The sequence below is a fragment of the Oryx dammah genome, unplaced genomic scaffold, assembly GCF_014754425.2.
Source record: "Oryx dammah isolate SB20612 unplaced genomic scaffold, SCBI_Odam_1.1 HiC_scaffold_1, whole genome shotgun sequence".
NCBI lineage: Eukaryota > Metazoa > Chordata > Mammalia > Artiodactyla > Bovidae > Oryx > Oryx dammah.
Genome location: NW_024070185.1, coordinates 74,814,909 through 74,841,257, shown reverse-complemented (window position 1 = coordinate 74,841,257; position 26,349 = coordinate 74,814,909). Strand labels below are relative to the sequence as shown.

At 41.0% G+C, this 26,349-nt stretch overlaps 1 protein-coding gene across 1 annotated transcript in view; it reads left to right on the top strand.

The window, feature by feature from the left end:
* RASEF (RAS and EF-hand domain containing) overlaps window positions 1–26,349 on the top strand; it is a 79,942-nt gene that overhangs the window by 22,606 nt on the left and 30,987 nt on the right. The window contains exons 2-7 of the mRNA XM_040244423.1: window positions 4,513–4,659; window positions 7,423–7,513; window positions 13,390–13,485; window positions 18,714–18,791; window positions 20,886–21,001; window positions 23,777–23,845. Coding sequence (XP_040100357.1) covers window positions 4,513–4,659; window positions 7,423–7,513; window positions 13,390–13,485; window positions 18,714–18,791; window positions 20,886–21,001; window positions 23,777–23,845 — 597 coding nt within the window. The remainder of the gene's footprint in view (window positions 1–4,512; window positions 4,660–7,422; window positions 7,514–13,389; window positions 13,486–18,713; window positions 18,792–20,885; window positions 21,002–23,776; window positions 23,846–26,349) is intronic.

The window sequence follows — 26,349 nt, the reverse complement described above, 5'->3', positions numbered from 1 at the left end:
TTCCCAAGCCAGGAATCAAACCCAGGTGTCCTGCATTGCAAGCAGATTCTTCACCATTTGAGGCCCTTCTATATTACCAACATATAAACATAGACAAATATGTGCTATGTTAATATGTAATATTAACATATTAAATATGTAAAACATTAATCCTGTGAAAGTGTGTGACCTTAAAATTTTTTTTACCCATCTTAATGATACCTATTTTTTTCCTCCTAACTTCAGATAATTTCCCTCTCAGCTTTAATGGAAATATTTACAATTTGCAATGTCTATTTCCCAGGGATAATTTTACATTTTTAAGTTGTGACTTTTTCATCAGCAGTTTGCCTCTAGCACTGTCTTTTATACAAAGTCTTATAATTTATCGAACAAGAAGATGAAAAGGGACATCTAAAACCAGTTGGTAATCCAGGGCATGTTTTTCTCACTTCATTTGATCTCTTTCTTTAACATTTAAATTAGATAATTTTTGGTATGAGTAACTCTCTCTGAACAGAAGAAAAAACTGTTTTTCATCTTGGCTGACTAACGCATACAGCCCAACCCTGAATTTTTACCCAGTATTTGTCCAGTACACCTGTAAACAGGTCTATACGGCGTTTGTGAATCCAAGCCCAGTTGTCTTATCTGAGACCCTGGATTTAATGAATTCAGAATGTTCAGAGCCTTGTCACTACCGGGTACCCTTCTTCGCACCCAGAGGTACCACCCTGGGTCAGGGCCAGGAGAAGACAAGAGCTGTGTGTACACTGTCGTGCGGTCTGCTTGTGTAACCTTTGACGTCAGGAGTGAGGACACTGGGAGAGGCTGGTGACTCCTGTCCTCTTGGAAGCAGAACAAAAGACTGTCTTGGCACCAAGCAGTGGCACCCAGCCTGTTGAGCTGAAGAATCCGTAGGTGTTTAGCTGCCTGTGCAGGGTCTTACATAGAGGGACCAGGTATCATCTTTTGTTCAGATAAAGTATTTTTTGTTTTTGTTTTGTTTTTTGCATCAGGTTTGCAGATCTCCAACTGCACTGCATTCCAGTCTCTTGGCATAATCCCAGTGGTTCTCTAGTTTCACAGATACAGACTAGTTGAAGCAAGAGGGCAAAAGGAGGGGAGCTGGACGTGTGCAGTGGTGCTTTCCCCAAATAGCTTTAGGTGAATAAGAATTGATAAGGTGATCTCATCTTAGTCTCAGTCATGCCTTCATTCTTTAAAGGAGTCCCTTTGTAATAAAGATGGTCCTTATAGTAGTAATACCTACCTTCCTCTAAAGTAATTTTCAAAACATCTTGGTACATCAATTTTTTTTTATTGGAAGTATGCCCTTCGGACCCTTGAACATTAGTGCTTACTCTAGGCCTACAGCTAGTTCTTCCCTGAGAGCTAGACTCTGGAGCCAGATGGGGTGAATTGGAATCCTGGCTCTGAGACCAGCATGGTACTTACCTCCTCTCCTCTGTGGTGAATAGCATGCCAGTGATAACATCTTCATAGGGTTGTCATGAACGTTAAGTGACTAGAACATGTAAATGCTGAGATCACCCCAGGACTACATATACTAGGAGCTTAATAAATGTCTGCTTCACTATATAAATGCTTCAGAATAGTCTTTTATTCCTTTGAAAGAGGGTAGATGGTGGCAGTAAAGATTTACCTTCGTCATAGAAGTTTTATTGTTTAGTTAATATGAAGCTATCAAGGAAGGAAGGAAGAAGGTAATTTAATCTGGAAGATGATGATAAAAAAACAAAATAGGAAAGTGTAATGCCAACTTTTTAAGTCCAAGTTTACTTTTACAAAGAACTTCCAAGTCTTAAGCCCTACAAAATACTAACTTCTTTCTCTCATGTTGGGAAGATTGATGTAGACAGGCAATGTCTTTCAGTGTGGTGATCCAAACACATTTCATCACGTGTTTGGCCATGCTAGAGATTTTCACTTCAGCTGCGAGAGGGTGAGGAAAGGAGGAGAGAGGCAGAGGGGGAGACAGGTAGTGGTGAGGGTGGGGAGAAGAGAGAGCAGGGGTGTGAGAGTGCAAGCGAAATAGATACAAGAAAGAGATAATGAGAATGAATATCAGCTAGCTTCGAGCTAGCATCTTACAAAGGATTTTAGCAGCCAAGCACAGAAGTGGCAAACACATCATTTCTTTTCCCATTCCATGGGCCACAACTAATCACATGGCTCCAGCCTACCTGCCTAGGGTGCTGAAGAATCAGTTCTCCCCTGTAAAAAGAAGCAGGGTCAACGTTACCATCTTTCTAAATTCCATATATATGCATTAATATACTGTATTGGTATTTTTCTGACTTACTTCACTCTGTAAAATAGGCTCCAGTTTCATCCACCTCATTAGAACTGAAATAGATCACCAGGCCAGGTTTGATGAATGAGACAGGGTGCTCAGGGCTGGTGCACTGGGATGACCCTGAGGGATGGGATGGGGAGGGAGGGGGGTTCAGGATGGGGAACACATGTACACCCATGGCTGATCATGTCGATGTATGGGAAAAACCACTGCAGTATTGTAAAGTAATTAGCTTCCAATTAAAATAAATTAATTAATTTTAAAAAAAAGCAGAGTAGATCCCAGCTAGTCCCTGATACAACAGTTAACCATGTAACATATTTCCTGCTAATGGCAGATATTTCCTACAATTAACCTATTTGTACACTTCACTGTAAACTATTCCTGACATTCTGTATAATACCAGGACCAGCAAAGGACCCAAGAGAATGTACATACATTATGCTTCTTTCTTATTTTAGAAATTTTCAGAAATTCAGGGAAACTTATGAGACATCTACTTCTGAACATTTTATTGCTGTGCAGTTAGCCAAGAGATAAGGACTCTTGGTTGACTATCTTTTTTTATTTTATTTTTAATTGGAGAATAATTACAATATTGTGATGGTTTCTGCCATACATCAACATGAATCAGCCATAGGTATACATATGTCCCCTCCCTCTTGAACCTCCTTCCCCATCCCACCCCTCTAGGTTGTCACAGAGCACCACCTTAATGGCCATCCTTCACAGGCAGGTTCCTATTAACAAGAAAGTTTTTATGCTTTGTATACCACTGGTAGTCAGTAAACGGAAAAAGGTAAAGAAGTTAGTGATCCATTAAAGTACGGGACAATCTAAAAGTAGACTTTTTTTTTTTGCTGCCCTTTAATATAAGGCTTACTACTGTGGGCAGTGTTGGTACTCAACTCTGATAGGAATGAGTACCTCGTATCACCAAATAAATTGACATATTCCTGTAGATTTATTAATAATACTTCACATGAGCCATTCTTCTGGATCATAATTGGCCTTTACTCACATCAAGCAGTTTATTTTTAAGAGTGAACCCTGGGAGAGTTTATAGCTACACGGACACACCTCAGGGCCATGTTTAACTAAGTTTCGGTTAATGTATACCTGATACTGTGCAGTGTTTCATAGTCATTGGAACGAGTTTGAATCCCATTTCTTCTGCCAAGTTTCAGATGTTTGACACCACTAGGAAGCAATATAATGTAATGGTTGGCCATGTGATCTGTAGTATCAAGTTGAGTTTGAATCCCAAGTCCACCATTCAATCAGTATATGACCTGGAAACTTTCACTGTTTGCTATGATTGCCTAGGTATTTCTGACAGCAAATATTTCTGACTGGGTGGCCTAAACAAGAGCGATTTATTTTCTCACAATTCTCAAGGCTGGAAGTTTAAGATCAAGGTATTGGAGGGTTGCAGGTGAGAGCCTCTCCCCTTGGCTTGTCACTGGCCATCTGTGACCGTGTCTTCACATGGTCTTCCCTCAGTATCTATCAGCATGTGAGCTCCCAGACTTGGGTCAAGGACACCACTAGCCTCACTGACTCAGTCCTTTGTTCCCTAGCAAGTCAGCTGCCCAGTCTTGCCAGTATTTCTTTTGAAATGACCCCAAAATATTTGGCTTTTACAAATAATAACAGGTATGAGGATTGTCACATATAAATAAATGAAATAATTTTTAACTGACTATAAAATTATAGGTATATGTACTTTTATGATCATAAAGTCTGAAATATGTCTTATAGGGGTTGGTGGAACATGTTATAAGTAATTAGTTGGTTGCCTAATTTTTTTCTATAAATCTATGTGTGAAAGAAAGGAAATAACCAGCAGTGACAAAAAGTATCCTTCCCTATCAGACCTGTGAAGAAGGCCTCCATCTTCTGATATTAAATCACCACTTTGTACACATTGTACACCTTTTATAATCATATTGTACAACCTAAATGTATACAGTTTTTATTTGTCAATCATAATAAAGCTGGGAAAAAATGAAGTTGCTGTTCACTGTTAAAAAATAATAATATGTAGAATAATGCATTAACATCTCTGACTTCTGTTTTCCCTCCATTCTGGTCATTCTTTTGTTACATTTTTCTTCCCTGGTTCTTATATATCTCTTTCCGAAACATATTCTGAAAATTTGAATTTTTTAACTTGATTTTATTTAATTTTTAATTTAATTTTTTTTGGACAGAAAAGAACAAGTTAGTACCTTGTATCAAAACATCAACCTCGTGGAGCCAAGACTGATTCAACCATATGAACATGTTATAAAGAACTTTATCCGTGAGATCAAACTTCAGAGCACAGAAATGGAAAACCTGGCCATTGCAGTGAAGAGGTATTAAAGTCTTTCCTCTCTCCATGGCAGAAGGGATCCTTTAAGTGGCTCTCTGACCGAGTGGCACAAAGATGAAACACATTATCATGTTATGATATGGGGGGACTGCCCAAACCCGAGGAATCTGGAGCCTTCTGAACTAAGCCAGCACGAGGGAAGCTGAGTCTGGCAGTACTTTGTAGCGTCAGCCAGCAGTCCATCAGCATGTCCCCATGATCCTATCATATAAACCTTTCAAGGGCTGTGATCCATACGGAACTGTTCAAAGAGTTTCATTATCTTATATCCAGCCACTTGAAACCTACAGGAAACTTTTCATCCAGAGAGAGGCAGGCAGAGACTCTATTTGAAGCCTGACCTTGTCACTGACAGGGGAGTGACTCTGGGTGGGTTACTTACTCTCCCTGAGTCTCAGGTTCTGCAGCTGCAAAGTGAGGCTATAAATTTTCACATCTTCAGGGTGTGGAGACTTCATGGGTGAGTCATGGGTGATGCCCTTGGCACTGGGCTTACCACATGGTGAGTGCCCAGCAGTGCTCCTTTCCCTCTCTCTAGCCCTCCTTACCAGCTTAAACTGAAAGTCTGAAAACCTCTAGCCCCTGACTCTCATCAGATAGTTTATGAAAGCCGTAGCTGGCTCACACAGACTTTCTTAATGGTTTTAACAGCAATGCAGTGCCAAAGAAAAATTTATATTTGCAATATAAATATAATTTATATGTTACAATCCAAACATCAGTGAAAACACACTCACTCCCTGTATATACATGTACCCACACAGATACATGGGACACACATAGATATACACACATTCACACAGGTGGCCTGTAAGGATAGTCCTGTGTAAACCCATTGGGAAGAAAGAATGGCATTCTCTCCCCTCTCTTCTCCTTCCCAGCCAGGCTGCTCTCCACTGTGGAGGGAGTGGAACTCTTGGTGCGTCTCTCCCCTCTACCTCTGTGCATGGGACCCGAAGTCAGGCTCTGGTCTAAGCACAAGGCCTCTTAAAGGCCACTTCTTTGAGCTGACAGAAAGCTCACTGAGGTGTTTAGGTGACTCGTGTAAACATTCTCTTATCTTCTTGACTAAAGACCGTCCGTCCTCATGTGTTTTGGGTTCGGGGAGGGCCTCAGTCTTTTTACTCCACCCTTGCATCTGAAGAAGGGATTCCCAGTGTCCAAGTAGGAGCCCTGGACTAAGGTTAAAGTGTGCATTCCCAGCATGCCGGACACATTACTGGGAGTTGAGTCTTACTGCCATGGGGTAGCAAAGAGTCGGACACAACTGAGCGACTAAACTGACTGACTGAGTCTTACTGGGGCAAACAATGTGTCATTATAGACTACCCTGATTTAACCCTCCAAAAAAAAAATGAAAGAAAGAAAAAAAGAGTTTTTCAGAAGTTAAGAAGGCAGAGAGGATACATTCGAGAGCAGTCCTGAATGCCCAGATGTTTGGCACTGGATGTCTAGAAGAAATGGCTAAGGAAAATGAACATATAAAGGGAGAAACAAACATGTGGCTTAGCTGCTTACAGTCCCAGAGCTGACCAATAAAACCTGAAAGTTTCTGTGGAGATACATGGTGCCTGCATTTGAAATAGCAAGTGTTTTAAACAGACTAAAACTAGATGACAGTCCAGACTTGGTTAACATAACCTCAGCGGGCTGTAAGGTGAGGAGAAAGTTAACGGGAGCCGAAAACAGTGATAAGTCACCCAGAATTTTACTTTGGGGTCTTCCCTTTACCCATCAATGCTTGTTTGGAACCTTATGTAGAAATTAAACTAATGAACAAATTGTATGAGAGGGAGTAAACGAATTAAAAGCAGGTAGGATGGTGTGATGGAAGCCATTAGGTTGGAAGACAAAGGGCTTCTACTGAATCCTGTTTCTCCTTTTATCAACACCATATCACTGGGACAAGTAAATTGACTCTAAGTCTCATGGTGGCTGCTTTCAAGTCACAATCTAGTTGAGTAGACAAGACATATGCATGTGAAAATTTAGATAATTGGACATCAAGCTGAGATAGAACAAAAATAAAATTTAGGGCTTAATCTGAAGCCTCGATTATTGTAAAGTGACAGATGTCTTCATACTGGACAATTATTAAATAAAACTATCTGAACATCATCTCAAAGAAATTTTCCTGTTTCTAACTTTTTGGCAGTTCAGTATGCTCTGCCCCCATAGAAATAAGATTTATTAAATTCATAAAAGAAATAGGAATTTTCTAAAGGGCAACAATATCTACATTGCAAAACTTTAGGAAACTGACTAGAAATAATTTTTGAGATCTTTTTTCCCATTTAACTGTAGCATATAGCATTGTGTGTTTCATGTAATAAAATTTCAGAATTGTATCTATCCATGGAGGTTTTTTTTTTTTTTCTTATCCAGTGTTGTAGCTCAGTGGCAAAAAAGATTTTCAGTGTTGTAGCTCAGCAGCAAAAAAAATTTTCAGAATTTACTGAGAGCCTCTCAGTAATCTGGTATCTTTCTCTGTTCTTTGTTACAGTATAGTTTGATACCATTTAATCTATTCTGTTCCATTTATTTAATATCTAGTTTCAATGTCCCTTTACACACAGCTGGTCAAATTGCCAATCTCACTTTATTATGTGGAAGGAATGGGGAATATTATTTTAAATGGTAGGTTTCTCATCTGTAAAATAGCTTGAAATAGCTGAGGTCAGAATTTTCTCTTCATGCTGCAAGGCCAAGAGTATAATGAAAAGGTGTGTACCCTCTTGAATTTCAGAGCCCAGGACAAGGCAGCCATGCAGTTGAGTGAGCTGGAAGAGGAAATGGATCAGAGGATTCAGGCTGCAGAACACAAGACACGGAAAGATGTGAGTTTGTGGGACCAGCCTGTTTATGCGATGAATCCTTGGACTACCTTTTATGTACGGGGCACGGGGCATTCTCTGGGTACAGCACATCCAGGTTGCCACAGGCACTCTCAACAAGGGCTTTGTTGGTGCTGGTTTTGAGGGGGATAGATGAAGGAAAAAGAGACAGAGAGAAAATAAGCAGTCAAATACAGGGGCTAATTTCAGATGGTAACAAGCTCAGTAAAGAAATATCATGTGTGGTAGACAGGCTGCTTCAGACTTGGAGGTCAGGGGCCTCCTTGAAGAGGGGACAGGAGAGCTGAGGCCTAAAAGAGAAGGCTGAACCCATTTTCTTAGAGGAGGTTGGCTTCACCCTTAATACCGCTGTCTCTCAGCCCATGGCCACTACTGCTTTAAATCTAAATTACAAGGACATGCCTGGGGTCCAGTGACTAAGGCTACAAGCTTCCAATATAGAAGGTCCAGATTTGATCCCTGGGCAGGGAACTAGATCCCACATGCCACAACTAAGACCTGGGCAGTCAAATAAATAAATAATATAAAGTAAATAGATTACAATGAAGTTAAAACACTCTATTACGGTGGGATATGCTTTTACTTATCAATACAGGAACTCTCATAGTTGGAAGTTGGGTGTTACCTTTAGTGATTTCCATAGGAGAAATAATTGTCTTTCTTCCTTATAAAGTATATTTGAGTGATTAATATTTACTGAAAACAGAAAAGAGACATATTTCTTTTGAGTAGCTAATGTTAGGTTGAATATTCTCTTTTTTCTGTTTATTTTCCCCATTAACTCTGAGAAGGAAAAAAATTGAGTGAGACAGGCCTGGTTATTGGCCTCTGGTAGACCTGCAGTAGAGGAGATCTGGGTTCGATTCCTAAGCTGGGAAGATCCCCTGGAGGAATGCATGGCACCCCACTCCAGTATTCTTGCCTGGAGAATCCCATGGACAGAGGAGCCTGGTGGGCTACAGTCCAAGGGTCACGAGAGTTAGACAGGACTCAGCAACTAAACTACAGGGCTTAGTTTGCCTCCCAGCTCTGCCCCATCTCAGTTAAGTGGCACTGGAAAAATCACCTGACCTCTGAGCCTTTGTTGTTCCAAATTTAGATAGGATAAGCCACCAACCTGCTTTAAGGAGGGTGGAGCCTGATGGTCTATATGCCTGCCTAGCCTAGTGCTGAGGTGTGGTAGGGGCACCATGGCTGTTACCATTCTCTTCTTTCTCATTGTGTACCTTATGACCTTTCAGATTCTTCACCTTGCTTTGCTTTACCACATATATGCCTTCAGGTCTCTTTGTTCTCTTATCTCTTAATAACACATTTAATAACTGTTTGGATATCATGTCATGTAAATGGCTCAGAGTCCATGGTCCAGGGTTAATGTAATGGTTATCTCATTCTTTTGTTAGCCCTTTATCTTTCTAGTCTAAAAACAATAACATCCTAATTTTTCTGCCTTTCCCCTCTCCAGCCATTTAATCTGCACTCATTCATCCATCGCACATATCAAGCACATGTTTTGTTCTGCAATAAATCTCTGCCTCATCCAGCTAAGTATTTCCCAAATTGGTTGTTGGTAATGGATACCCAGGCTTCCCAGGTGGCACAGTGGTAAAGGATCCTCCTGCCAGTACAGGAGACAGAAGAGATGCTGGTTTGATCCCTGGGTGGGGAAGCTCCCCTGGAGTAGGAAATGGCAACCTGCTCCAGTATTCCTGTCTGGAAAATTCTATGGACAGAGGAGGCTTGTGGGCTACAGTCCACAGAGTCGCAGTCAGACATGACTAAGCACACACTAGCACACAGTGGATACCTGACCACAGACCACCCGCTATAACTTCATGTTTTGTTCATTATAACATCTTCCTCGCTTTCCTTGGCTCTGGTACAGGGGTGGTGCATACATGGCATCCACAGCAGCATTGCTGTGTTCCACAGAAATGGCATAAGCAGCCAGTGAGTCACTGCACAGACACAGTCTCGGAAAACCTCAGCACACGCCGCCAACAGAGCACCTTTGACCGTGGGATGACACCAGTTTGTTAGTCTGTCCCAGTCTCCTAGTCTGTCTGGAATAACATGTCTAGGCTGATTGAAGACTTTCCGTACCTTACCTCTACTAAGCATGTCTCGCCTGGCTCTCCACGGCTCATTGCTGTGCTTTCACTCCAGCTGTTTTCTTGGCCTTGATGACTCCTTTCCACTTTCCTAAATTTTTGCAAAGCTCAGAGAAAGCCTTCCCTTCTCCCCAGTGCCCTGCCGTAGTCCTCCAGCCACATTCACCTCCTCCTGACCTTGACTCCTCTTGCACAGGTAGTGTTTATCCCATTGTGTCAATTAGAGTTTTTAAAAAGAATATGCTTTAACAGCTTTATGGAGGTGTAATGGGCAGGCAATAAACTGGATATACTCAAGGAGTAGAATATGATGAGATTTACGTATATACTGAGGAACCACCATCACAGTCAAGATAATGGTTACATTCACATACTACTGGTTTCCACGCCCCTGTGTCATGCCTGCCTCTCAGCCCCTCCTTGTCAGAACTATTTGGTGTCTTCTCCAGTGAAGCATCTGTCAGAATCTTTTGTTCATTTTTAAAACTCCATTTGGTTGCCTTCTTTTTTCTTTTTTTTTTTTTGCCACATCACAGGGCAAAATGTGTGGGTTCTTAAATCCCCAACCAAGGATCAAATCTGTTCCCCTCGCAGTGGAAGCATGAAGTGCTAACCACTGGGAACCAGGGAAGTCCCTGGTTGTTTTCTTATTATTGAGTTTTAGGAGTTGTTTATATATTCTTATCTGTAAATATTTCCTCCCAGACTGTGACTTATCTTTGCATTCTCCTAACAGTGTCTCCAAAAGGGTAGACATTTTTTGTTTTTTTTTTCAGTTCAGTTTGTCAGTTTTTTCTTTCATGTATCCTGCTTTTGATATTTGAGAAATCTTTGCCTAACCCAAGGTTGCAATGATTTTTCTCCCATGTTTCTTCTGTGAGTTTTATTGTTTTCAGTTTAGTTCAGTTCAGTCTCTCAGTTGTGTCCGACTCTTTGCGACCCCATGAATCGCAGCACGCCAGGCCTCCCTGTCCATCACCAACTCCTGGAGTTTACTCAGACTCACGTCCATCGAGTCAGTGATGCCATCCAGCCATCTCATCCTCTGTCGTCCCCTTCTCCTCCTGCCCCCAATCCCTCCCAGCATCAGAGTCTTTTCCAATGAGTCAACTCTTCGCATGAGGTGGCCAAAATACTGGAGTTTATTGTTTTAGGTTTCACATTTAGGATCCATTTTGCAAGGTATGGATCAAAGTTCATATTTTTTTACGTGTGCATGTCTAATTGTTTCAGCCCATTTGTTGAAAATACTACCTGTTCTCGGTTGAACTGCCTTTACACTTTGTCCAAAATCATTTTTCTTTATCTGTGTTGGGTTTATTTTCGGGCTTTCCATTCTGTTCCGTGGGGTGGCAAAGAGTTGGACACGACTCGGCGACTGAACAACAATGGCAACAATGCTGGGATTGCATTGTCTTGATGACTGTTGCTTCATAAATAAGTCTTGAAATCAAGTAAAATCAATTCTTCAACTTTGTTCTTTTTCAAAGTTTCTATTTTAGGTTCTCAATTTCCATAGAATCAGGTTGTTGTTTGTTGTTTAGTTCCTAAGTTGTATCCAACTCTTTGCAGCCCCACAGATTGTAGCCTTGCAGGCTCCTCTGTCGATGGAATTTTCCAAGCAAGAATACTGGAACAGATTGACATTTCCTTCTCCAAGACTCAGGTTGTCAGTTTCTTAAAAAAAAAAAAACTCTGCTGGGGTTCAGCTGGACTTCATTGCATCTATAGATCAATTGGAGGAGAATTGGCATCTTAATAATAATGAATGATCCACATACTTGATATATTCTCTGTTTATTTCGGTCTTATTACACTCAGTTTTACATTATAAACTTAAAACTTTACTTGAATACAGAACACAGGATATAAAATTCCATAATATGTTAAGAGAAAAAGAAAATTAAGAACTATTTAGGCTCATGAGAGCTACAGCCCCTGACCTCCAAGGGTGCCCTGTTGCCATTCTCTGCACCAGGGGCAATACATATGAGAAGTACCAGCCTGTGAGCAGCACTTTGCATGGAAATTTGCAGTTGGTGTGATTTGTATTTAAATAAGAGAAACAGTGGAAACAGTGTCAAACTTTATTTTTTTGGCCTCCAAAATCACTGCAGATGGTGATTGCAGCCATGAAATTAAAAGACACTTACTCCTTGGAAGAAAAGTTATGACCAACCTAGATAGTGTATTCAAAAGCAGAGACATTACTTTGCCGACTAAGGTCTGTCTAGTCAAGGCTGTGGTTTTTCCTGTGGTCATGTATGGATGTGAGAGTTGGACTGTGAAGAAGGCTGAGCACCGAAGAATTGGTGCTTTTGAACTGTGGTGTTGGAGAAGACTCTAGAGAGTCTCTTGGACTGCAAGGAGATCCAACCAGTCCATTCTGATGGAGATCAGCCCTGGGATTTCTTTGGAAGGAGTGATGCTAAAGCTGAAACTCCAGTACTGTGGCCACCTCATGTGAAGAGATGACTCATTGGAAAAGACTCTGATGCTGGGAGGGATTGGGGGCAGGAGGAGAAGGGGACGACAGAGGATGAGATGGCTGGATGGCATCACTGACTCGATGGACATGAGTCTGAGTGAACTCCGGGAGTTGGTGATGGACAGGGAGGCCTGGTGTGCTGCGATTCATGGGGTCGCAAAGAGTCAGACATGACTGCGCGACTGAACTGAACTGAAGATATAGTAGTAGTGTTAGTCACTCAGCTGTATCCAGCTCTTTGTCACCCCCATGGACTGTAGCCCACCAGGCTCCTCTATCCATGAGATTCTCCAGGCAATAATACTGGAGTGGGTAGCCATGCCCTCCTCCAGAGGATCTTCCCAACCCAGGGATCGAACCTGGGTCTCCTGCATTGCAGGTGGATTATTTACCATCTGAGCCACCAGGGAAGCCCAGGGAGACTCTTGGAAAAACTGAACACACCAGGTCTTCCTGATAACATGATGGGACTCAGGCAAGTGATGGGGCCCTTGGCTGAGCCAGAGCTTTTCATTAAACATAGCAGTATTTAATTAGCTAGTTAATTGATGTGCTGCAGCCCTCTATCACAATCAAGTAGTGGCCTTAGAGGTGTCACCCCAGGTAATATATATATATAGGTTGTAGGATTCCGCAGTTCCTTCCCTCTTGTAGGTTTCTATTCTGAAAGTGTTGGGCATCTTAAGTTTGGTTACTTCCCTTATGCCTTCTCACCATCTCTGTGTAGAAGATTTGGGATCAGCCTTCAGTTCAGTTCAGTTCAGTTGCTCAGTCGTGTCTGACTCTTTGCAACCCCATGGACTGCAGCACACCAGGCTTCCCTGTCCGTCACCAACGCCCGGAGTTTACTCAAACTCATGTCCATTGAGTCAGTGATGCCATCCAACCATCTCATCCTCTGCCGTCCCCTTCTCCTCCAGCCTTCAGTCTTTCCCAGCATCAGGGTCTTTTCCAATGAGTCTGCTCTTCCAATCAGGTAGCCAAAGTATTAGAGTTTCAGCTTCAACATCAGTCCTTCCAATGAACATTCAGGACTAATTTCCTTTAGGATGGACTGGCTGGATCTCCTTGCAGTCCAAGGGACTCTCAAGAGTCTTCTCAAACACCACAGTTCAAAAGCATTAATTCTTTGGCACTCAGCTTTCTTTATAGTCCAACTCTCTTGGTTTGACACAAAATGTTTCTCACCTATAGTATTTTGAAGAGCCTGTTTAAATCAACAGATTGGTTTTGTTGTGTGTGTGTGGTTTTTTTTCCAGGAAAAACGCAAAGCTGAGGAAGCCCTCAGTGACCTCAGGCGTCAATATGAGACAGAAGTGGGAGACCTACAGGTGACGATAAAGAAACTCAAGAAGGTAGGTATAGGGCAGTTCGACTGAGGGATAGCTTCAGTATCTCAGTGCGTCTAAATTTTTAGCAACTAAAAACATAGGGAATCATATTGAAGCTGTGAATGGATCAGATATCAGAATCAAATTGGACTCCTTGGCAGGAATTTTTTTTAAGGCCTCAATTTCTTTTTCTAAGGGCAGCATATCTTTTGCATAGATCTAATGGATATTTCTGATCCCTTGAACAGTTGTCCATCAAACCTCAGTTTTCTTTCCATGTCTTTACCAAGTGCCCTCGAGTCCCATGTGTCTGCTGGACTGTCTTCTCGTGACAGCAGCAACAGTCTTTCCTGGTCATGTAGTCCTTCACCCAGCTTACTACAGGTTACATGTATTCACTGGATATTTATTAAATGAAATGAATATTTCTCTTCTCTGTAGCAAGTTCCAGATCTAGAGGAACCCTGATCAGAGCACAGGGTGGGAGAGAACCTGTTGAAGTGAAAGCAAAGGTGTGATTGGTTTTGGCCTTTGTTCTATTTGTTTTCTAAAGATTAGGGTCCATTTTACTGTGTGGTGTGCTGGTAGGTGTTTAACAACAGGCTCTGGAGGAATTCCCCTGTGGTGCAGTGGTTAGTACTCTGAGCTTCCCTTGCAGAGGTTGTGGGTTAGATCCCTGATGGGGGTAAGATCCCACATGCCACACCTGGCACAGCCTGAAAAAAAAAAAAAAAAGCAGGCTCTGGAAAGGGGAGGAAAGAAGGAGGATTTCTGATATTTGCCAATTTCCATAGTATAAATATTTCCACCATTACCAGTTTCAAGCTGCCAAGTTGACGTCACTGAATGCAGTTTGGGAAGACATGCTTAAAATAAATAGGCTCTCACCTGCTGATATACATTTTCTCCAGCAAAGTATTGGATTCACTTCCTGCATGTGGATTGTCTCCATAACTAATAGAAATATCTTAGCTAAAATGAAAATAGGTACTTAAAAAATCATCATCCCTGCAAGTGGCACTGTGAATGTGGGCACATCACTTTGCTTCTCTTATCAGTCATACGATAACGTTTAATGCTCCTTTCAGTGCTCATACTGAATGAGATTAAGTGACAAATGTATTTTGTGGGTTATTGCAGTTTAAACCTCTGACATATTAAGAATTCTCCCCAGCATTCTTCTTGGAAAAGTATTATCAATGTCAACCTTATATGTGATTTCCAGAGGTCATTAGACCATAATACAATGCTTGTATTACAGAATTTGAATGGACCAATCCTTTGCTTTATGCTAGAGTAATAGATTCTCCTAGTCCCTGTCCTTATTTATTTCCATGTCATCCCAAATCATTATACTAAGATAAAGTTTGCAAGAGGAGACACAGAGGGACTTCACTGGTGGTCCAGTGGTTAAGAATCTGTCTGCTATTGCAGGGGACACATGTTCAGTCCCTGGTCAGGGAACTAAGATCCCACATGCCATGGGGCAACTAAACATGCAGGCTGCAACTGCTGAGTCCAAGCACTCTGGAGCCTACCCACCACAACAAAGATCCCACATGCACAGCTAAGACCTGATGCAGCCAAAAATAAATAAATAAATATTTTAATAAAAAAAGAGGAGACACAAGAATTTCTTGCCCTCATACAACATAGTGATGAAGACCAAAAAGGCACTGAACAGTAAGAGTCAGGAGTGATGAGACCTAAGTCTTTATTGAGGCTGTGCCAATTCCTTCCTGTAACACCTAGGACAATTGGCTTCATGATTCTGATGGTTAGCTTCTCATCTGTAAAATGGGATTAATAATAAACTGTCCTGTTTAACCATAATAACTGATGTTTTTTGACTGTGTAGCTTATTAACCTCTTCTTCATTATTTAAGAAAATCGAATTCTCAAACTTTCTCTGAGGAAAGTATAAGTTTCCCACTTTTACCACTGAGGACATTGAGTTCCAGGTTTAATAGCTTGTTCAAAGCCTAACCTCAACTGCCAGTGGAGAAGTAGCCCAGACACCTGCATCCACCACCAGTGAGTGGGGCACTGGGCAGGCAGATGCAGGCTGTATCATCAGTGCTTAAAGTAAGGACTGAGTCTGAATGCCTGAGGGCAATCTGAAGAAGCTAACGTGAAGTGAGCAACCTGAACTGTGGGATCACCAGAAAGAGAGAGAAAAAAAAAGAGAACTTTCCCACAAAAGCGCTAATGTTCAGCCTAGCCCACTCACAAAACAATGGATTGAACGAATACCAGAAGAGAGCTAGCTGACTTCACACAAGCCCCCTTCGCCCCACCCTCCCGGAGGCAGGCATGTGACAGCCAGAACCAGAAGGCAAGGGGCTGCTACAATCTCAGCCCCAGAGACAGCATCTTCCACCAAACTGTGAGCATGCTTCCAGTTGCTAACCATGTCTTCATGGGATCCTGGATGGATAGGATTGACATCTGCCAGGAGGGTTGCAGCCTGAGATCAGTTCCCCAGAGGAGACACATGGCACATCTGAGATGGTGCTCTCGCAAAGCACCCTGGGTGGCTGGGACTAGGGAGGTGATTAAGATGCACAGTCCCCCAGGACAGAGCTCTTGCCAAGCACCTGGTCACCTGAATTGCTCGGACCTGGGAAGGGTGCAAAATGCACACCAATCCATGTCTATGCCCTTGCAGAGTACACGAGAACCTGACGGACTTAGACCTGGGAGATGTATGAAACGTAGGGCCCACTTCAGACAATGCCCTTGCAGAGCACCCTGGAGCCTGAGCAGTATAGACCTGGGAAGCACATGCTGCCTTGAGCTGTGGCAGACCCAGTGTGGTCCATACACTGCAGGCACTCCACACACACACCAGCAATATTTGTTTGCAGTGTCCCTCCCTCCCCACAACACAACTGAACAAGTGAGCCTAAATAAGTGACCCCCTTTCCCCCCTTGTGTCAGGGCAGAAATTAGACATTGAAGAGACTTGCAAAATAGACAAGAGGGAACTGCTCTGGAAGTGACAGGTGCAACAGATTAAACCCTGTAGTTAACATTGACTATGCATTGGAGGGGGCCTATAGACCTTGAGAACAAGTACAAGCTGGAACAAGGAACTCTCTTAAGCTGAATTGACCCCACACTGCCCATAATAGATTAAGAGAATAATTCCATTCACCATTGCAATGAAAAGAATAAAATACTTAGAAGTATATCTACCTAAAGAAATAAAAGACCTATATATAGGAAATTATAAAACACTGGTGAAAGAAATCAAAAAGGACACAAATAGATGGAGAAACATACCATGTTCATGGATTAGAAGAATCAATATAGTGAAAATGAGTGTACTACCCAAAGCAATCTATATATTCAATGCAATCCCTATCAAGCTACCAATGGTATTTTTCACAGAACTAAAACAAATAATTTCACAATTTGTATTTAAACACAAAAAAAACTCAAATAGCCAAAGCAATCTTGAAAAAGAAGAATGGCACTGGAGGAATCAACCTGCCTGACTTCAAAGTTACTACAAAGCTACAGTCATCAAGACAGTATGGTACTGGCACAAAGACAGAAATATAGATCAATGGAACAAAATAGAAAGCCCAGAGATAAATCTACACACCTATGGACACCTTTGTTCTTGACAAAAGAGGCAAGAATATACAATGGAGAAAAGACAATCTCTTTAACAAGTGTTGCTGGGAAAACTGGTTAACCACTTGTAAAAGAATGAAACTAGAACAGTTTTTAATACCATACACAAAAATAAGCTCAAAATGGATTAAAGATCTAAATGTAAGACCAGAAACTATAAAACTCCTAGAGGAAAACAGGCAAAACACTCTCTGACATAAATCACAGCAGGATCCTCTAGGACCCACCTCCCAGAGTATTGGAAATAAAAGCAAAAACAAACAAATGGGACCTAATTAAACTTAAAAGCTTTTGCACAACAAAGGAAACTATAAGCAAGATGAAAAGACAGCCTTCAGAATGGGAGAAAATAATAGCAAATGAAGCAATTGACAGAAAATTAATCTCAAAAATATACAAGCAGCTCATGCAGCTCAATACAAGAAAAGTAAATGACTCAGTCAAAAAAATGAGCCAAAGAACTAAACAGACATTTCTCCAAATAAGTCATACAGTTAGCTAACAAACACATGAAAAGATGCTCAACATCACTCATTATCAGAGAAATGCAAATCAAAACCACAATGAGGTACCATCTCACGCTGATCAGAATGGCTGCTATCCAAAAGTCTACAAACAATAAATGCTGGAGAGGGTGTGGAGAAAAGGGAACCCTCTTACACTGTTGGTGGGAATGCAAACTAGTACAGCCACTGTGGAGAACAGTGTGGAGATTCCTTTAAAAACTGGAAATAGAACTGCCTTATGACCCAGCAATTCCACTGCTGGGCATACACACCAAAGAAACCAGAGTTGAAAGAGACACATGTACCCTAGTGTTCATCACAGCACTGTTTACAATAGCTAGGACATGGAAGCAACCTAGATGTCTATCAGCAGATGAATGGATAAGACAGTTGTGGTACATATACACAATGACTTAGCTATTAAAAGAATGCATTTGAGTCATTTCTAATGAGGTGGGTGAAATTGGAGCCTCTTATACAGAGTAAAGTAAGTCAGAAAGAAAAACATCAATACAGTATATTATCGCATATATATGGAATTTAGAAAGAAGACAGCAAAAGAGACATAGATATAAAGAACAGAATTTTGGACTCTGGGAGAAGGCGAGTGTGTGATGATTTGAAAGAATAGCATTGAAACACGTATATTACCATATGTGAAATAGATGACCAGTCCAAGTTCGATGCATGAAGCAGGGCACTCAAAGCTGGTGCACTGGGACAACCCAGAGGGATGGGTGGGGAGGGAGGTGGGAGGGAGTTCAGAACAGGGGGACACATGTATACCCATGGCTGATTCATGTCAATATATGACAAAAACTACCACAATATTGTAAAGTAATTAGCTTCCAATTAAAATAAATAAATTTTTTTAAGTAGGACCTGGCAAAAATAAATAAACCCCCACTTCAAAGATTTTAATTATTTAAAGAAAAATTTCAAATTCTTATGGATTACATTTAATTTAATGATTTATATGGTTGTATAATGTTCAAAATTGAAGATGTTTAGAATTCCCATATCTGAATGTCAATGTATTCCTAAACTTAATGGAACCAACTAAAAGTGAGTTTGTAAATGCTCAACTTTTACTTGCTTTTTCAGCTAGAAGAACAATCAAAACACATAAGTCAGAAACAAGATGTGGCTGCATTAAAGAAACAAATTTATGACTTATCAATGGTAAGAATTACCTTTTCATTTTCGGTAATGTATTTTCTGTTAGACTACTGTTTCTTAAATAAAATCATGCTATGATTTCAGTGTTACAGGAATAAAAACTTAAAGAGAAATTAATACTACAGTTAGAGAGTCTTTGAAATGCTTCTGACTAAAGGTGTTACAATTTTGGCAGACTTTTCCCTCAATCTATTACCTAATACCTATTGTAAATGCTTTTATTTATTTTTTACTCAGAGCAATGATTATGTGCCCTTTAAACATTTATTAGTTAACCCCTGCATTCATATAACATAAACTCAGATCTGTTTCCCTAGCTTTGTAAGATGAGGTCTTACTGCCCTATCCTTCCTCTTGCTGTCCCTTTCCATCTTCTGCTGACAATATCTCTAGTATTTCTGTTGCCAGAACTGATAATATCTATATCTGTTTCATCATCTTCATTTTCTTTAGTTTCCAGGTTGACTCAAAACACTGAAAGCCAATAATGAATATTTTCTTTATTATGAATCTATTCTCCCCTGCAGAGCCAAGAAGTGAGCATGAATGAGCTAGAATTGCATTTATTTCTCTCCACTTATTATCCCTGTGCCACTCAAAAAGAGAAGGTCCCCCAGGTTTGTAGTTAGGATCCATTTATGTACTACCAGTTCCAGATTTTGCTACCTCTTAGTTGGTTTTGTGCTTGAATCATCATGACTTTAAAGAGTTGCTTACTTCTCTTGGACTCTCTTGGTGGGGTTTTTGGCTACTTATAAAAAGAAACTCTGTCATCTTCATATCCCTGATACCTTGCAACTTCTATCTGTTCTTTCCAGTACATGGAATTTGTTTTTTCTTCTCCTGAAAATATTGGAGAAGTTTTGGAGTCCAGGAGATTTCAAGTCTTATTGGATTGATTGCTTTTTAAAATTGCTACCCAAATGTCACCTTGGAATTTCTGACCATTTCAGGTAGCCAATGTATGATTCCTGTGCAGCTAAGCAAATATCTCTTTACCTCAGGGCCTCTCTTCTGAAAGACAGTCTCCTTGAAGCTCTGTATGTAAAGCTGGCTGTCAGACATGGAACCCCAGTTACCATATGCATGAGGCACAGATATGTACAAAGAGAAGCCTTAGCTTTCCTTTGGGGAATCATTCAGTTATTTTTAAATAACTTGTTGCCTTTGGAATCAGCTCTGGCTTTCTGCTCTTCTTTCCTAGAGTAAGAGCAGGTATGGGCTTGAGAGGCAGCATGACTTAATATCCAATTTTAATGTCTGTTTTCAGCCCTCTTCTCACTCTCTGGGCTTCTGCCTGACCAATTGTCTCTGCTCTGCTCTACAGCAGAACCTTCAACACCTATCATCTGGACCTCATTTTCCCCTTCTTTCTTCCCTTTGTCAGTGCATTGCCATCCAGTTTCCTTTTTCCAGCAATGTTTTTAGATCACTTGATTGTTGACTGGCCCCCCTTCCATTCTTTTATTAGTTTATTTCCTTTGGTATTTCATGTTAATAGGGTCTCAAAAGGGAAAGAAGACTAATTCATGTGCCCAGTCTACCATATTTAACGAGAAACTTCCAGTGATCTTTTTTTGTTCTTTCTCTTTTGTTTTTAAGAAAAATATAGAAATTTCCTAACCACACAGGCTTATTTTTAAGTGTAAAACTTAACAATGTTAAGTGATAGGATTTATTATGAAAAGTAGCCCGTCTACCTGGTAATAGATACTGTCAATTCCACAACACTATCAGTAATTCCACAGCTCTCATTAAGTAAAGCAGATGTTTAAATGTTTGGTCTCCATTGTTTTACCAATGACATGTTAAAGTATCCTCATGATAAACTCTTTACTGTTGTAGTTTTGCAGCAAATGCCCAAGTATTTAAAAAAGAAGAACAACAACAACAACTTTGAGAATTTAATTTTGACATTTTAATACTTTATTAAAATTTAAAATTACCTTGAATTGATAATTAGTTCTTTGAACACCAAGGTTTGAAGACTGTGGAGGAGTGAGAGTGACATGTGGGAAAGTTACACTGTATTTGACTTCAGGTCTCCCAGTGGAAGAAACTCCGAGTCTAATGACCTGCATTGTTTCTTTCCTCTAGGAAAATCAGAAAGTTAAGAAAGATCTTTTAGAAGCACAGACAAACATAGCCTTTCTTCAGAGTGAATTAGATTCTTTGAAAAGTGATTATGCTGATCAGAGTCTGAATTCTGAAAGGTATGAAACTTCACATTTTACTTTGTAGTTTGAATGGAATGTTTATTCAGGTAACATCCATGTGAATGAAGCTTAGCTACATAGTAATAAGGGGTTACTTATTAACTTTGCTAATATTTTCTTTGCTTTCTAAAGATTTTATGTTTAGTGTCAGATCTAGTTTTTAATTTTTTTAAAAACAAACTGATTAATTATTGACTGCTCAGAACAGTGCAGGGCTTAGAAACATTTGAATTAAATGGGAGCAGAAGAACATACCTAAAGTATCAAGAGGCAGTGCTGAGGTGCTTTGAAGGTAGAAATTCCAGCCCTGCAACATAGGCAAGTCATTTTATTTTTACTATGCTTTAGTTTTGCAATATGGTGTTCATAATATAGGATCTAACACGCACATCTACACACAAAGGCAGGTAATTATACATAAGGAGGATACACATAGATATTCATATAGGAGTATTATAAATATGAAAACGCATCTGTATGCATGGTTGTATGCATGTATCCCCTAGTGCATGTACACTTGAGAAAAATATCTTGTGTTTTGTTTGTTGTTTTGCCAACCTTATTCAGAATTAAGATCCGGTAATGGAAAGCTTCCCAGGTGGCTCAGTGGTAAAAAATCCACCTGCCAATGCAGGAGATACGAGTTTGGTCCCTGGGTCCGGAAGATCCCCTGAAGTAGGAAATGGCAACCCACTTCAGTATTCTTGCCTGGGAAATTCCCTGGATAGAGGAGCCTGGTGAGCTACAGTCTGTGAGGTTGCAAAGAATCGGACATGACTGAGCATGCACACGCACAGTGAAAAGCCGTCATACATTTATTAAGTGCTTACTATATACAGGTCCCTGAGCTAGATAAGGAGTTATGAGTGTAGAGTACATTTTAAAAATAGAAAAGATGTGGCCTCTGCTCTTTGAGAACTTCAGATTTAGTTGGGAAATTTAAAAGCTAAAAGGTTACGGAGTTAAATAGCATAAGAACTTAACAAAGTCAGAAACAACACCACCAGCAGTGTCACACATTGTGTTTATTGCCATGAGATGGTAGACAAAGTGTTCTTTATAGTTCAGAAAGGTGGAGACTTTATTAAAGAAGAGACACTTGAGTTTAGCTTGTCAACAAGTAACACAGGTCCCACTGACAACTGCCTGACACTCTCTTTAGTACTTCATTAGCATTAACTCAGAGAAGGCAGTGGCACCCCACTCCAGTACTCCTGCCTGGAAAATCTCATGGATGGAGGAACCTGGTGGGCTGCAGTCCAAGGGGTCACTAAGAGTCGGACACAACTGAGCGACTTCACTTTCACTTTTCACTTTCGTGCATTGGAGAAGGAAATGGCAACCCACTCCAGTGTTCTTGCCTAGAGAATCCCAGGGATGGGGGAGCCTGGTGGGCTGCCATCTCTGGGGTCGCACAGAGTCAGACACGACTGAAGCGACTTAGCAGCAGCAGCAACAGCAGCATTAACTCAGTCACAGTTTCCTATGCAATAGGAACTTTCCTTATCCCCATTTTACAGATGGAAAAAGAGTCTCAGAGACATTCCATGTATGGCAAAACCCAAAGCAGAGGCAAGGACATAAGGAGGGATATGATTAGTTTGGGGAACAGTGGTCAGGCCAGTGGACAGAAAAGATATTTTGAATGGAAAGGCAAAAGTTTTAAAACTAGTTTAAGGCTGTAACGTAAGGTCCCAGAATTTTTGGCTAAGGAACTTAAATTCCTAGAGACAATTGGGAAACTTGTAGCGTTATCAAGAGTACAAATGGGCAAGTTAGTTATTATGGACAAAATTTGACAGCCTGAGGGTCTGGGGAAGATAGTGATAGGGGTTGTCTGCTTAGAAATGGGGCTGGGGTGAGATGGGGGCTGGAGGGAAGTGGCTGATGTTCTGAAAGGACATTTTAAGGAGAAGGCCAGGACCGCTTCATAATAAAGCAACAGAGGACTTGTTGAGCATGAGTTTATAGTGAACAGAGAAAGCCTGGTTCTGTGGATCTCTCTGTGGCTTAGGGTGGGGAGGGGAGGGCCAGCAGGGCTGGGAGCACAGAGATGAGAAAGGAGTATTAATATAGCTGGGACTGGGGTTGCGTAAGGCTTGATGGTACCCCACTCCAGTACTCTTACCTGGAAAATCCCATGGACGGAGGAGCTTGTGGGCTGCAGTCCATGGGGTCACGAAGAGTTGGACACGACTGAGCAACTTCACTTTCACTTTTCACTCTCATGCATTGGAGAAGGAAATGGCAACCCACTCCAGTGTTCTTGCCTGGAGAATCCCAGGGACAGAGGAGCCTGGTAGGCTGCCGTCTCTGGGGTCACACAGAGTCGGACACGACTGAAGCGACTTAGCAGCAGTAGCAGTAAGACTTGGAAAAAGCAGAATAAGCAGAGGTGAGAGAGTGGGTTGGGCTGAATGGGTAATGTGAGCACCTGTGGAGAGGAGGCTTAGTAGAAGGCCAGGGGTTCAGTCCCAGTAAGGAACAGAGTCAGGGCAGTGGGCTGGGGTGGAGGAGCTGTGGATGCTGCAGGGGGAATGGAGGAAGCAGAGCCTTGCAGGAGGAAGCAGAGGTTTGGGTATGCTTGTGGCTCACAGGGGAGAAAAGGCTGCTAATGGGCTGAGAGAATCTGAGCAGGAGCATGGAGAGATAGAAACCATGGTCAAGGGCACAGGACTTTGGAAGAGGTGGAAAAGAGTCTGGGAGAGTAGTTATAGGTAAGGCAGGACTGAACACCTAATGCTCATTCAAACATAAAATGTAATTTTACAGGGATCTGGAAATAATCCGAGAATACACAGAAGATCGAAATAGTCTTGAGAGGCAAATTGAAATACTCCAGTAAGTTCTCATATTTCTCATCACACTTACATTTAACTTATATTTTGTTAGTAAAACACGTGCCACATATAACACGAGTTGCCATATATCAGAGGCTGGATTCGGAGACCCACACATGTTCCTTCTTGATATGGTGACTTTGGCGCATTAGTTTAGCTTTCTGATGCTGCTAATCCTACATAAACTCCTCCAATCCAGGAACAAGATTATAATTCTCTAAAAGTCCTCTTAAATCAGGTTGGTATGTCCAGCGTATCTTTATAATACATTTATTATACTGTAAAGAACAACAGCCCTGACCTCATCAGCTTTCTGTGCAGCTTGGCACACTGAGAGGTTTCAGGCATCCCGCATAGAGCATGTCACATCACTAGGCATACACGATCATTCTCACTCAGTTTATTGTGCCTGGTTAGCAGTATATTTTTCTTTTTTTTTTAATCTCTTGGATATATTGCACCTGCTCTGTCAGCTCTGCAACTAAGCTGCAGAATCCATTCTCTGAGGACCTCACTGACAAAACCTCCCTCTTCCCTGACACTCTTTCTCTCTTTTCTCCCAGGCAATATTTTCTTCTGGTTTTACTTCCGCCAGAAAATGTCAGGTCAGGCTTGATGATTTTTTCACCATTACAAATGCTTATTAAACTTCACCTGTGGCACTGATAGAGTTGATATGTTATAAAAATCCTGTTAATTCATCTATTCATTTATTCAGCAGGTTTTCATTTAGCACCTTTTATGGTTCAGGTATGCCAGGAGCTGACACTCAGAGAGGCACTTAGCCTCTCTCCTTATGGGCTAGACTAGGGGAAGAAGTTGGAACCTCATCAGTACTTCTAAATATAATGTGCCAAGGAGAGAGGGGGGCCAAGGGGAGCCATGTATCTCATAAGGGCATTCTCCTATCCAGGAAGGTCCAGAAAGTGTTTTTGGAGGAAGAAACAATTGAATTGAGTTCTGAAGGATGAATAAACCTGAAGCAGGGAAAGAGTAGCTGGTCTCTAAGGCAGAGAGTATTTGATTTTAGAGGTTGCTGAGGCTCTGGCCGTTTAAATGGCTTCTGTAAGATATATGGAAAGTAAGTGCCTGAGTTGGGGTTTGAACCCTCAGTCAATATTGGAGCTTTTTTTAAAATTAATTTATTTTTTAATTGAAGGATAATTGCTTTACAGAATTTTGTTGTTTTCTGTCGAACCTCAACATGAATCAGCCATAAGGTATACATATGTCCCTTTCCTCTTGAACCTCCCTCCCACCTCCCTCCCCATCCCACCCCTCTAGGTTGCTACAGAACTCTGTTTGAGTTCCCTGAGACATACAGCAAATTCCCATTGGCTATCTGTTTTGCATATGGTAATGTAAGTTTCCATGTTACTCTCTCCATACATCTCACCTTCTCCTGCCCTCTCCCGATGTCCATAAGTCTGTTCTCTATGTCTTTCTCCATTGGTGCCCTGTAGATAAATTCTCCAGTACCATCTTTCTAGATTCCACATATATGCGTTAGTATATGATATTTGACTTTCTCTTTCTGACTTACTTCACACTGTATAATAGGCTCTAGGTTCATCCACCTCATTAGAACTATTCAAATGTGTTCTTTTTTATTGCTGAGTAATACTTCATTGTGTATATGTGCCAAAATTTCTTTATCCATTCATCTGCTGATGGACATCTAGGTTGCTTCTATGTTCTAGGTATTGTAAACAGTGCTACAATGAACAGTGGGATACATGTGTCTTTTTCAGTTTTGGTTTCCTCAGGGTATATGCCTAGGAGTGGGCTTGCTGGGTCTTACGGTGGTTTTATTCCTAGTTTTTTCAAGAAATCACCATACTGTCTTTCATAGTGGCTTTATCAATTTATATTCTCACCAACAGTGCAAGAGGGCTCCCTTTTCTCCACACCCTCTCCAGCATTTATTGTTTGTAGACTTTTTGATGATGGCCATTCTGACCAGTGTGAGGTGATATCTCATGGCAGTTTTGATTGGCATTTCTCTAAAAATGAGTAGTATTGAGCATCTTTTCATGTATTTGTTAACCATCTGTATGTCTTCTCTGGAGAAATGTCTGTTTAGGTCTTTTTTCCCACTTTTTGACTGGGTTGTTTGTTTTTCTGGTATTGAGTTGTATGAGCTGCTTATATATTTTGGAAATTAATCCTTTGTCAGTTGTTTCCTTTGGGAGAAAAAGGGAATTTTCTCCCATTCTGAGGGTTGTCTTTTCACCTTATTTATAGTTTCCTTTGCTGTGCAAAAGCTTTTAAGTTTAATTAGGTCCCACTTGCTTACTTTTGTTTTATTTCCATTATTCTAGGAAGTGGGTCACAGAGGATCTTGCTTTGATTTATGTCATCAAGCGTTCTGCCTATGTTTTCCTCTTAAGAGTTTTATAGTTTCTGGTCTTACATTTAGGTCTTTAATCCATTTCAAGTTTCTCTTTGTGTATGGTGTTAGGAGGTGTTCTAATTTCATTTTTTTGCATGTAGCTGTAACATTGG